Genomic DNA, 13,466 nt, shown 5'->3' with positions numbered 1-13,466 from the left:
GAAAAAAGCTAATTTCAAGTTCGAAATCTGAATACCTCTACCGTCTGGTCTACACAAACAATTTATCAGAATTCATCCCTAAAGAGAGGAAAAATATTAATAAATAACCATGATAAGCCTTTAGAATCAATTAGGTTAATGCAGACTTTGATTTGGTGTCGACTGTCGTGTTTTCAACACAAATTGGGTCATTCCTAGGATACAAGCGTTGGATGTAAATTTAAAATATTGTATCGTAAACTGAGACCTGAAAATATACCTACTTAATTACACGGATAATTGTTTATCTTTCAAAATAAGTAGATAAACTTCCTCTGATAACTTTGAAAATGATAAGAAAAGATGGACGGTCTAATAAATTTTATTTGAGGGCCATCTTTTTGAAGTTTGTAAGGATGTAAGGATGTATGGATGTATGGATGTATGGATGTATGGATGTTTGTTACTCTTTCACGTAAAAACTACTGAACCGATTACAATGAAATTTAGCACACATATAGAGGGTAACTTGGATTAACACATAGGATAGTTTTTATCCCAGAAATCCCACGGGAACGGGAACTATGCGGGTTTTCCTTTGCAAACGCGGGCGAAGCCGCGGGCGGAAATCTAGTAGTCAATATAAATAGAATTAGATCTCGAAAGAGATTCTATGCTTGGAAGAGTTGATTGTTTTGGGATGGTCGCTACCTTTGTGATTTCTACGACTGAAAAGATCTTTATGAGATTTAGGACCTTCTTTCTCGGGTAACATACACATTATGATATCCCGGTAAACCCACGTAATTGAAAAACGTTACGGAGCGGACTAACTAACGTAAAACACAGAAAAACACGCTAATTGAAAATTTGAAACTCACGCAAAAAGGACGCGAACTTAGCTATCTTTTATTATTTATTTTAATATATTATTTTGTTATATACATATTATACCTAGTGTTGATCTGTACTAATATTATAAATGATGAGTTTGTTTGTTTTAACGCGCTAATCTCAAGAACTACTGGTCCGATATGAAAAATTCTTTCGGTGTTAGATAGCCCATTTATCAAGGAAGGCAGGCTATAATCATCACGCTATAAGACCAACAGTAGCACTGCGGGTAAAACCTCAGGGCACAGCTAGTGTAATATAGTTACCTGCCTGAAATATTCTCACTCAATTACAAAGTAATATTATAATGAAGTAACTTTATAAGGTATTAAAGACTTATTTGATGAGGAATACGTACGGATGTTTGTTAGTTTAACACGCAAATACCACAGAACTGATGGATTTGTTTTGAACATTTATTATAGGTAGGTATTACGCAAATACTATAGGGGGTAAGATTAATACAATATTTGTAGGGGTAAGTTAAGGGGTAAATTTATATTTTATATACAATATTATTATATGGTTAGTTCTCTCCCCGACTTGGTCCATATTTACGGATTTCAGTAGCTGGATTGAAAGGGAATGAAAATGATTTTACAAACTAGCAAGAGTTTTGATTTACATGTGGACAAAATAATATCTTAATCCGTTCATTGGTTTTTGCGTGAATGAGTAACAAACATACATCCATGTAAGTATCCTTCTAGATTTTGGCGCTAATAATATTACAAAGATTGTTCTTAAATATTCTTATATTGTAGTAGATAGGGGACCAAATTTTGATCTTTCCATGAAATTTTGATTAAAAACCTTCTTTAAAATTTACTATTTAGACGTTTCGCGCATCGGCCTTGTTATTTCGCATGACTGATTTATATGTAGGTACCTACCTATATTAAAAACTAGCGGTCCGCCCCGGCTTCGCCCGTGGTACATATTTACGTTTTATCTACATAAAAACCATCCTCGTACTTCAAGGAATATAATAAAAAAAGAATTATCGAAATCGGTTCACCCGTTCTCGAGTTATGCGCTTACCAACACATTTTGCGATTCATTTTTATATATAAGATAAATACTGTTATGTAAAGTAAGGAGATTACTGTATTCTGGCAAATAGGCTCATAATACGTAATTAGATTTGGATTTGACATGTTTTTTTTGCTAACGCATGCATGTGCATCGTTACTGTTTAATTTTTTATTTAAAATGGATTTTCCAAATGGGATCAATGTTTCAAATACCTACAACAAACTTCTCTAGCATATACTAACTTTTATGTAACTTAAAATTTTGAGACACACAATAATATAATGAGAAATATAAATTCCAGTCATAGGCACGTAAGTATTGTATTTTATTCGTTTTTATGGTCCTTAAAAATAATATTTCAATATGAAGATTAATTATACATAATAATACTCTTGATTAAATTCCACTTAGTTAACACGCTGAACTGCAATTACGGTATAATTGCATCTAATTAATTCAAAATTCAATCCAGGTTAATGCCGCCGCTTTCAGCGCGAACATCCAAGTACAAAGACCCAGGGATTTCGAACAGCAAAGAGCGCGGCAGTGCGGCAACATCGCATCATGTATATCGATCCTTCTGATACCTTACAGCGCTTCTCTTGCTTGAGGAATTATCTATGATTGCGCGTTCGTACATCGCGCAGCGTAGAATACGCTTTTTTTCTCTAATCTGATTTAACACGTACAATGAAAACGTTCTTTTAGTTACCTTTGCAGCGCAACAGCGCTTTACAATTTCATCGTTTAGCACTCGCATATTGTGTTCAGCGGCTTGAAGCGATTGTTTATGAAAGAGGATAAGAAAATTGACGTAAACAAGTACGTTAGTGTGCGTGTAGGGTCTGCAATTGCGAGGGCGTAAGATAAAATGTAGCTGACAGGTAAAGATGGGGATTAGTCTGCAAATAGCAACAAATAGGTATGCCTTATGTACAGGCCGTAGGGCAGGTAATGTATTACGGTTCAGTGACCATTATAAGGTCACTTGATTATTCCGTTTAGTTACAATGTATTATTGTATGATGGATGGAGATGTAGATAATAGTGTAATATATTTATAAGGCCATTGGTTTGTTAGGTATTTAGTTATGTTTTAGAACTACTCAATTATCATTTTTAATAAGTGTATTGTAGGTATGTATGTATCGAATATGTCAGGGTTTTATTTTCAGAACCTGCGTCTTTTCCGTATACTTAATATAAAATTTAATTTTCGCATAAAAACAAAACTTCTAAAACAGTACCTACATTATACCTAAAGGAAAAAAATATCAAAAAATTATATTTAAATATGTACTTAATTACAACAAAAAAAAAAACACTAAAACCATTGAGATAATATTAATAGGAGACGACACCGCCTACATCACTTATGTTCCACTCAACATACGTCATGTGACGGATGTTGAGCGGTATTTTTTAATGGTTTTAAAGTGAAACGCATCAAACATGCCTTCGTGTGTGTTACGATATTGCAAAAATAATACAAATAATACGGAAAAGTGCAAAGGAATAACTTTCATCGTTAAGTACCTAGTTAACTTAATAATAATTTTTAAAACTTAGTTAGAGCAAAAAAATGGCGCACAGATTTTGTTCGTGGTGTCTCCTCCATTTTCTACTCATGTGTCCATACGTAGTAATATTATCTCAATGACTAAAACAAAAAATAACCAATAAGGTTGCAGGTACCTAACTACCTAGTCGATTGCATGTTGTAACAACAGTTAACAAAAATATGTAATTAGAAAAATTACAGTACAATTACCCAATCATTATTGTCTCTCATAACTATGCCCGTTTTGACTAATTTACTACATTCATATTCCTAGCCTTCCTCGATAAATGGAGTATCCAAAAAGCTGAAAGCATTTTTCAAATCGGACTCGTAGTTCCTGAGATTATCGCGTTCAAACAAACAAACAAATCCTCTAGCTTTATTATATTATTTTTTGACCACATCAACTACATATATAAATATTACTAGCCCGAGATTAGCCCTGGATAAATATAATAAATATTTCAGGACAATTTTCACACACGGCACGATCTGATCCCATACTAAGCTCTCGCTTGTGAGTTGTGCTATGGAAACCAGATGGCTGATATATTGATAATATTTTGACAGTATTATAGATAAAATATATAGGTACCTATAATACCTTATAAAATTATAATACCAATCTTTGAGAAATTTAGAATAGTCAGTTCATTGCCTGGCGCGTGAAACGTGGTGATACTTGATAGGCGCGTACCTATGTGCCACATAAACTGTGTAACTACTAACTACACCTACTGGTGACCTACATAACTAGTACCTAAATACTAATGCCAGAACTAATAAGAATGAGAACGGAATATTTACTTGATTGTGATAAAGGCGAAGACGTTATTCAACTTATGTATGTTACATATTGCACGCCTCATAAGCGAAGCGTTGAGGTGGGTACTACTGTCACTTCGCGCAAAACATCTGATTTTTCAAACTTAAAATGTCTTTATGTATCATACATTGCACTTGTAAGATAATACATACACACACATATTAAGAAAAAACACTATTTTTAACGTTCATGATATTTTTGATGTCATTTTTGTTATTTAAACTAGTTAAAAAACAGTTTAAAAAAGTTCTGTCTTGGACGTCCGTGTGTCTGTATGTGCGGATCCTTTTTCTTGTTAACACGATAGCGACCGAAATACTTTACTAATCGAGTCTTTTTTTTTCTCTTACGCTTGAGTATGCTCAGGAATAGAACCCTTTCATTTTTCAGGGTCTGATTCGATGTGGTTTAATTGTTATTAAATAAACAAAAATAATAATTAATAAATATTTATTAAAAAAAATTATGAGGCGTGCACTTTTGGATTTTCCAAATTATTTTGATCTTACAATCTTTCAACACGTTTTCCATTTGTTTTTAATTTCTTACAATTTCCACGATGTTAATTTTTCTTGGTTGGTGTAATATTTACGTCTAAATGTCAATTACAAGGATAGAAGAAGATGAAGGTAGATTTATTTAATAGTTTTATGGAATTACCCTCAGATAAAATTACTTAAGTCTCGCGACAATGTGCGCTCGGTCGTGTGTTTTATTGTATAGCTTTAAATACGATTTTCAAGTATTTAATAAAAAAGAAGATTTACTAAGGAATTTATAATGTAATTGGAAAATGTATAAATAAAAAGTGAAGGGATACAAAAGAAGAAAGAAAATCAATGATAACAGTGACGATCGAAACGATTATTAGCATGGATGCGTGCATTTAACGTTATAAACATACATATTATTTATGTATGAGTAAGTAAAGATATGAATAATTTATTAATACAAACTAGGTTTCCGCCCGCGGCTTCACCCGCGCAGTCAAAGAAAAACCCGCATAGTTCCCGTTCCCATGGGATTTCCGGGATTGCGTCATTTTCCCGGGATAAAAAGAAGCCTATGTCCTTTCTCGGGTATCAAAATATCTCCATACCAAATTTCATGAAAATTGGTTCAGTAGTTTAGGCGTGATTGAGTAACAGACAGACAGACAGAGTTACTTTCGCATTTATAATATTAGTATGGGTTAATAATTTTTATTTATTTACGTAGGTAGGTACATATATCTGGAAAGTCGGTATGCTAAGGTTCATTTGTTTTCACTTTTTGTGAATTTTTGTGTTTTGTGAGATATCTAGTAGAGAAGTTGCTTTCTAAACGTAGGTATAACGATACCTACGTTTAGAAAGCAACTTCTTTCTTAACTTAACTTCTTTCTCCTTTGACGGCGAAGTAGTTAGCTAGTAGGTATATGTAGTGCCTTTAAAAGACTTTATATTCATACAAAATTTGAAGTTAATTCATGTACTTTTTGAGTTAAAACAGACAAACGGACAAAAATTCTAAAAACCATATTTTTGCTTTGGTCGATGATGATTGTAGATCACGCCCCAAGTGTTCTTATAAAAAATATTCAATGTAGGTTACAACTTACAACTTACAACTTACAATTCTGACTTTTCTACGGAGGTATTTATTATATAGGTATGTAGTATCTATAGATTGCCGTTATCTTAATTATTCAAATTTCTTCTATTCTTTCGGCCACCTCACGCCATCTATTGAGATAATTTAACAACAATTGCAACACGTGTGACATTATTTCAACGATTAAAAACATCATATCCAACGGGGCAGTTGTTGGATTATTTTTTTAGTTTAGTAGCGTTCAATTCAATGAGATTTTTTTAAGAATTGTTTAAATCACGATTCGAATCCGATTCGAAATTTCGTTTTCTTGTAGAAAAATATCATCATATTCATGTATTATTTTCAAAGTTACAGATGATGGGTAATATTATTTTTTTATTAGGTACTTAGGTAGGTATATTATTTATGGTTTAGTTAGTTATATGGAATTTGTTTATTATAAACCTGAGTTTCTGAGTATGGATGAATGTTGGTAACATGGTTAACATTTACCACCGATTCGTAAAGCGTTATCTATGGAAAAGAGCCGGCAAGAAACTCCATAGATACCAAAATAACACATGTTATAGAGAGGTATGCTAGGTATATAGAAATTCCGCGTGTCTCGTGCCCGCAGTTCGTTTGTATCTCGGGATTTATTTACTTGCTCGTTAGTTTTTTATTTCTGGATTATTCCTAATACGTATATTGATTACAGATATGGATTTTAACTGTAGTGTATGAAATGCTTAGTGACTATCACGTGCTATTTAATAAGGATCTAAATATACTCTATCGGAATTTCTGTGAACGATTTTGTCATTATAATGATTCTAGGTCAAGCGCAATAAAAATAATATTTAAAAGTGTCTTCTTGAATAGTTATTGGATTAGTATTTATAACCTTTTTATTTTACTTGGATTTCGTAGATATTGTCCTCACCTACACTATCTATTCTCGCTGTAAATCCTGTGAATACTTGAAGGTTAATTTCTTTTAGCAAACTTCATTGAGATCTTATTTAAATTACATTTAAAACAGTCTTTACTCCTTATGTAAAAAAAAACCCTTCAAAGCACAATTTCAATGCCACTATTTGTTACCTAAAATGCTCCAATATACAAAATGTCCTTTTGTAATTGGATTAAAAAGATACCAATTAAAAAGGCAAATTAAACCCAATCCCGTTACGCTTTTCCTAATTAAATCATTATACGTGTTCTACAACTACAGGACTAAAAGCGGCGTTTTTATCTAGATTAATGAAACGAGTCAAAAAACCAGTTGATAAGATTCTAATTTAACTGGCAGAGTTCACTTCGAACGTTCTGTTTTTAGAGCGAGCCCGAGGGCACAGGAGTTCAATTGAGAATTCACAAACACGAAAGCAGAATAACCAGTTAGCAAGACCTCTTTACAAATGGTATAGTGGCGTTTCAAAGCATTCATTTATACGGCTGAGCGCGGGGCGGTGAAGGTCGTTGTAGTTGGCCGATGTGAAATGCTCGACTCCTATAGTTTCATGGTCTCCTAGTAAGTTGCGTTCAGCGTGGCATGTCACGACCGCACCGCCGCGCCGGCCGCACGGTTTGACGATTGACGGCCACGAACCGCGCCTGACACACGAAATTGGCCATCGACTGCACTGCTTTTTAGATAAGGATTAGATAGTATGTATATAATTAAATATTACTGGTTGTATGTTCGTTCGTCTATTATTTGAGCTAATAATTTAAATAAAACGTTATTTTTACAGATTTTTAAATAAATGTTTTGTGAATTTTATAATTTTTCATTAGTAAAAAAATCAAATTAAAAAATCCTATGTTTTTTAATACCTATCTAAATAAAATTAGAGGTAATAATTAGGTACGTCTCAAGAAGAGAACATAGATACATACTAGCTTTCCGCCCGCGTTTCAAAAAAAAACCCGCATAGTTCCCGTAGGATAGGACTGTAGCCTGTTACCTGTAGGAAGTAGGATAGGATTGTAATAACTACAAAAGAATTGTAAACTAGATAATAAAACATTTAGTACATTATCAAAAAATTTATTATCATAATAATTACCATATAGGTACAAAAGCAGGAGACAAGTAATTATATTCCTCTAAACGTACTGTTAATTCTGTGCTGAAATATTCATTATCATATCACATTCTAGCAGCACTAAATTATTACATTTTGATGTCAGTTTTTCTACGATGATGCATAATGCATTGAAAATGGTTCCATTTCTTAAATCGCAAGTGTCGAGGACGTGACATGATGTTTGAATAACGAAATTCCCTTCTGTCTTCTTGTATGAAGAAAATATAACGTTAATTAATTATTAAATATAAATGTAATATTTTCCTTTTCTTGCTCGCCCCGCCGCGGACGTTTTGCTAATGGAGTCATAATACCTAAACGAAAAATAAGTATGAGAAAAACATCATCTAGCAATTAGGACTTAGGGATTAGTAATATGAAACTGTAATAGCAAACAATAACATCAAAAAACGGTATGTACAAATAGGTAATATGTATTATATTTTTAACTAGCGACCCGCCCCGGCTTCGCACGGGTGCATTGCTGATACTAAATACACTACAGAAAAACTGTGAACGTTGTATAATATGTATAAAAAACATAGCGGCCCGATCCGGTTTCGCACGGGTATAAAATATATAGCCGGGCGGCCGGCCGGTACCGCCGCAAACGCTATGGTCCGGGAGCCAGCAGCAGATTTTATGACCAAGTTCCTCTCAAGCGGTAATTAGTAAAATGCATCAAAGTATAGTATTATGAAGCCTCGTGAACGTCAGCTGGAGCTCGGTTGGGGGGGAGAGCGGTTGTGGCCTCCCGTATCAGCTGACGGTTTTTCCACCAAGATACAGCCAGCTGACATATATATTTATCCACAGTTACATATATAAGCTATCATCAGGTAAATTTTTGTTTGAGAGGAAATAACGGAAAATAAATTTTTCTTTAAATTTAACTTTCATGTTCGAGACACCAGCTGACGTATAATACACCATGTTGTAACCAGCTGACTATTTTTTTTTCGTTGAGATATTGGGTTAGCTACAATTTGACAAATTTTTAGCTGAGAGGAAATGAATGAATGAATGTATTTTTTTTCCTATGTGCGTGGGAGGCTACAACCGCTCACCCCCCCAACCGAGCGCCAGCTGACGTTCACGAGGCTTTATAATACTATACTCTCATGCGTCTGACGAATTATCTCTTGAGAAGAAATAGTTAACCAAATTTGCATCCATCAAATCAAAATATTTTATCCTTGTTTCCTCTGGTAGCTACCACAATCGAGAGTTTTGTACATGAAATTATTGGGCATCTCATCAAAATAAAGCTACTCACGAAAAATTAGCTTGATAGTAATCACTTGCAAAAATGGGCGATGTATCCCGGACTAGTACTTTTCCACTATTTAATGGATGTTATTATACATATAAACCTTCCTCTTGAATCACTCTATCTATTAAAAAAAACCGCACCAAAATCCGTTGCGTAGTTTCAAAGATTTAAGCGTACAAAGGGACATAGGGACATAGGGACAGAGAAAGCGACTTTGTTTTATACTATGTAGTGATAGTGACAAAGTACTCACTCTTTCTGTCAGCTAAGGCATCATATTCGTCATCACATTTTATACCCATGTCCGCGTAACATATGACCGATAATAGTTTATAATACCATAATACTGGCTCGTATTTTTCACCTTTAAATCTCGCTGCTAATACCTAAAAAATAATTAGTATTATTATACATTCAAATAAAGAGAAAAATTAAACAATGTTTCTATGACATTTATTCAACTACCTTCCGAATTTCTTTTATACATGTATTCTTCAAATTAGATATTCGCTTCTTTAAAGTGGTGAGCGTGGCTTCTTCGTCGATTTCTTTATATTTCTCTAAAAGAATACTGTACGCAACTAAGCGAGCCTTTTTTTTACGATATTCAGAATTAGTAATATCCCATAAGCATGGAAAGTTTCTATACATTTCTATGACTTCAATTAGACGTTCCTTCTCGTAGTCGAGCATTTTAAATACGTCTGCTTCGCACCGACACAGGCGTCGCACTGACGAAGTGACGAATCGGACCGGCAAGTGGCAACGTCCGATCCGTAATAATTCGACTTGGGTTTATAATGCTATCCTGCTTACTCGTTGTGACAACGCTTGTTGAGTGAATTTTTTTTCATGTTTGGCGGGTTTCGAATTTATAGGGAGACATTATATTGTATTATTTTTTTAACAATTGGGTAACATACTATGATTTTTAATTGAACTATGGGCACACCCCGGACACTCCATACAAAATTATCGTTTTGACAGTCACACTGTAGAGACTGCAAATGTTTGTGTTAACGTTATGGTTGGCACATTTGTGACTAGCGTAAAAAAAAATCGCGTTTTTCTGATGAAATACATCCGTAAACAGCACAATATCTAACCATTTTCTACGAAAACCGATAATCACAAATCCCCAATAATAAAATTACTTTAAGTCAATTTGATTAATGTTGTCAATCTTCGTTGCGTATCGTCCTTGCAGAAAAATGTGGCCCATTTTAATCATGATCGTGCGGGGTGAGGTAAATGTTTAAATTTGGCGGGAGGCGGAGAGTGTCCGTTCTGTAGCGTTTAGCTACTATTATGTATTCTGTGCTATGGGCTAGATATGTCATTTACTGAATGAAGTCTAGTCTAGTATGACCAATACTTAACATAGGTATATTGCAATACTGTGCTTACAACACTTAATAAAAATATGAGCTTAAGTTCAAAACAAACGCCATTGCATTAATTTTTCAAAATTAAATCATTGTAAATTCTGAATTAGGTACATTAAAGGATTAGTACTAAGGAATATATACCTGAATATTAAGGAAATACCTAGGTAGGTAAGTATATCTAGTTAATTTCCTTCTATATAGGACATAAAATAAAACACGTTCCAAAATTCATACAGACTGTAGGAACCGATTTCCGAACGGGCCGAAAATGGTAAATGTTTTGACGATTTAAAAGTTCTAAGCATCTATAAGAAGTCTAATTAAAAAATGAATGTTTCTTAATAAACTTAAATTAAATGGGTGACGCTTCTTTGATAATCCAATTTTTGTTACTAAAACACAATTGAATTATAACAACCGCGCATTGATCCGAGTACCCTTTTTTTTTTTTATAGTGGAGAATGCATTTAGGCATACCCAGGGCACTCGGGGAAAGAGCCCTGGGTTATGTCGGACTCACCCTGCTGAGTGCAGGGTCCTACCGACTAAACTCCACTGTGTTCCGCCGTGCCGCTTTATTGACGGGGCCGCGGGTATTCGGTAGAACTGCGTCCGCAGAGATCCGAGTACCCTACCTCTCTAAACTAATCTGAGCGTCACGATTTTGAATATTTAAGGATAGAAGTTAGTAGCCAAAGGGGAGAAGAGGAATCACGATGTACTAAATTGCTGTTGGAATATTTAACATTTTTTGTGAGACGTTAAAGCGTTCTCAAATATACTGCTTTACAATCTGAGGTGCGCGATCATTTGGCTTGTAACGTTGTAAGATGCCGCAAATAAGTTTGTGGTAATATAATATGTACCTAGGTATATTGCTCTATATGATCGATTTAAAAATGCTATCGTAATTCGTAACAAACAAACATAAATCTATAAATTCTATAATATTATCATAGTTAATAAGGGATATTCTTCGCGAATAGTTTTGTTTCCTTAGTATCCACAGTGTATTTCCAAACTATACAAGGCCAGCACGCAACGATGTGAAACTAATCACGTATAGTTTGGAAATAACTTTTTTACAAAGTTCTTCCAATCTATACAACAGCAGTACGCAAATACTCGCGTTTACTTTGTAGTGAAGTAAGTAAGAATAGCGCTCCAAAATATACAGCGCCAGTACGCATGCGGACTAATCGTGTATGTTTCGGAGTAAGCGCGCCGTCTTTCCATTGCTCGCGTTTATATTATTGTATTGCTGTTTTTAAATCTATTATTACAATGCATACACGAATGTTGCGTACTGATCGTGTATAGTTTGCATCGATTGCGTCTTCGTTCCAGACTATACTAAACGACTTACTTATAATTGACGACTGATGATTGAAGCGACGGAGCCCTGCTTCGCGGGGCTCCTTTTTTATGTAGTTAAAAAAACACTAACCTAACCTATTACCTAACCCACACCCCTATCTGTTACCTATTTATTTGCCTGCTTACCTAATAATATTTTTATTCCATATTTTACTGAATCAATAATAATCATGAAAAATAAAACTAGATAGGTATAGTTGTGTACACAGTACAATTCTTTGAATTCCTATAAACTTACATACATATTTATTAATTCGTTTAAGCGTAAGTGGTGTTAGTATATTTAATTGAATTTTGCGTACTGGTCGTATATAGTTTGGAACGAAGAAGCAAACAAAGTATTATACGCAATCAGTACGCAAAATTCGTGTATATATTGTAATCACAGAGTTAAAAAGTAAAAACAGCATTACAATGTATATGTCGTGGCCATATCGTAGATTTGCTCATTTCATGAAATGGCCAACATAGTTTGATCAGATCGTTAAATCGTCAACGTTTCACGATTTGGTCATCGACGTTTGGCCAGATCGTATAAAATATCTTAGAGAGTCCATAAAACATTAAAAATTCAGAATATTTTAAGAACTTGTTTATTGTCATTTAAGTTAGTGCCGCGGTAGCGCCCGCGCCGGCGAATACCAGAAGCGAATGGTTTTTTCAATAGAAAACAGTTAGGTTAGGTTAGGTTAGACTTTAATAAACAACGCACGAGCCGAGCGAGCAAAGCGAGCGTGCCGCGGCATCGGCCGGCGAGTGCCAGAAGCGAATCGCTTTTTAAAAAAGAAACAAAAATGGTCGCATTTCGTGAAAATGTTGACGATTTAACGATCTGGCCAAACTAAATTGGCCATTTCATGAAATGAGCAAATCTACGATATGGCCACGACGTATACACGAGCAGTTTCCTATGGTTGCGTTCTGACATCTGGCTATGCATAGATTGGAAAGACGCGTTTCCACACGTCATGTGGAAGATTCCAGTGTTATTGTATCGAAAATCTACGAATTTCAATGTAATATTCGAATGATTACAATTCTCCTACATTGTAACTACTTTTTAACTGGAATTGCGTGCCTTTTGTAATAAATAACACCCGAGTTTTACTTGAATAAACTTTCTGTTAAATTAGGTCTAATGAGGTATTCATCATTTATGTATGAGCGTTAGGTAAGATCGAGTGCAATTTTAACCGACTTATAAACAAGATTATGATTTATACTCGTTTTAAATTTTAATACCAAGCAATTGTTTTGGAAGTGCATAATAAACAAATCTAGGTAAGTAAATGATAGAAATAGAAAGCGTTTTATTTGCCACCATGTAACTCTTAGTAATTAATACACAAAACAGAAAAAAAAAGATAGTAATGGAGGCAAAAAGGACTCCCCGTCAGCAAAGCAGCAACCATTAAATGATGGTCTATTTGCGCATAGGTATAAAAAGGTATTTTTTATATTTTGA

General features: G+C 34.3%; 1 protein-coding gene across 1 annotated transcript; it reads right to left on the bottom strand.

Annotated features, from left to right (window-relative positions):
- Positions 1 to 7,942: 7,942 nt before the first annotated feature.
- Positions 7,943 to 9,956, bottom strand: LOC149905745 (uncharacterized). The gene is made up of 3 exons (XM_090105904.1): positions 9,702 to 9,956; positions 9,490 to 9,622; positions 7,943 to 8,277 (listed from the first exon to the last, which is right to left on the bottom strand). The coding sequence occupies exons 1-3, from the start codon at positions 9,927 to 9,929 to the stop codon at positions 8,198 to 8,200; spliced, it is 441 nt and encodes a 146-aa protein (XP_089962030.1). The 5' UTR covers positions 9,930 to 9,956; the 3' UTR covers positions 7,943 to 8,197.
- Positions 9,957 to 13,466: the final 3,510 nt, after the last annotated feature.

Source organism: Colias eurytheme, chromosome 9, assembly GCF_061535395.1.
Source record: "Colias eurytheme isolate Ceu_HAF_F1 chromosome 9, ilColEury1 Martin Lab GWU primary, whole genome shotgun sequence".
NCBI lineage: Eukaryota > Metazoa > Arthropoda > Insecta > Lepidoptera > Pieridae > Colias > Colias eurytheme.
The sequence above is the reverse complement of the archived record's forward strand: the minus strand, read 5'-3'. Positions and strand labels throughout refer to the sequence as shown.

What these genes read in the sequence shown, in the direction of transcription:
- LOC149905745 (XM_090105904.1), bottom strand. Translation starts at nt 9,929, where the DNA reads ATGCTCGACTACGAGAAGGAACGTCTAATTGAAGTCATAGAAATGTAT. An exon ending in GTATAAAAGAAATTCGGAAG is followed by an intron (nt 9,623 to 9,701) that starts GTAGTTGAATAA and finishes ATTATTTTTTAG; the next exon opens with GTATTAGCAGCGAGATTTAA. An exon ending in TGCCTTAGCTGACAGAAAGA is followed by an intron (nt 8,278 to 9,489) that starts GTGAGTACTTTG and finishes TTTTTCGTTTAG; the next exon opens with GTATTATGACTCCATTAGCA.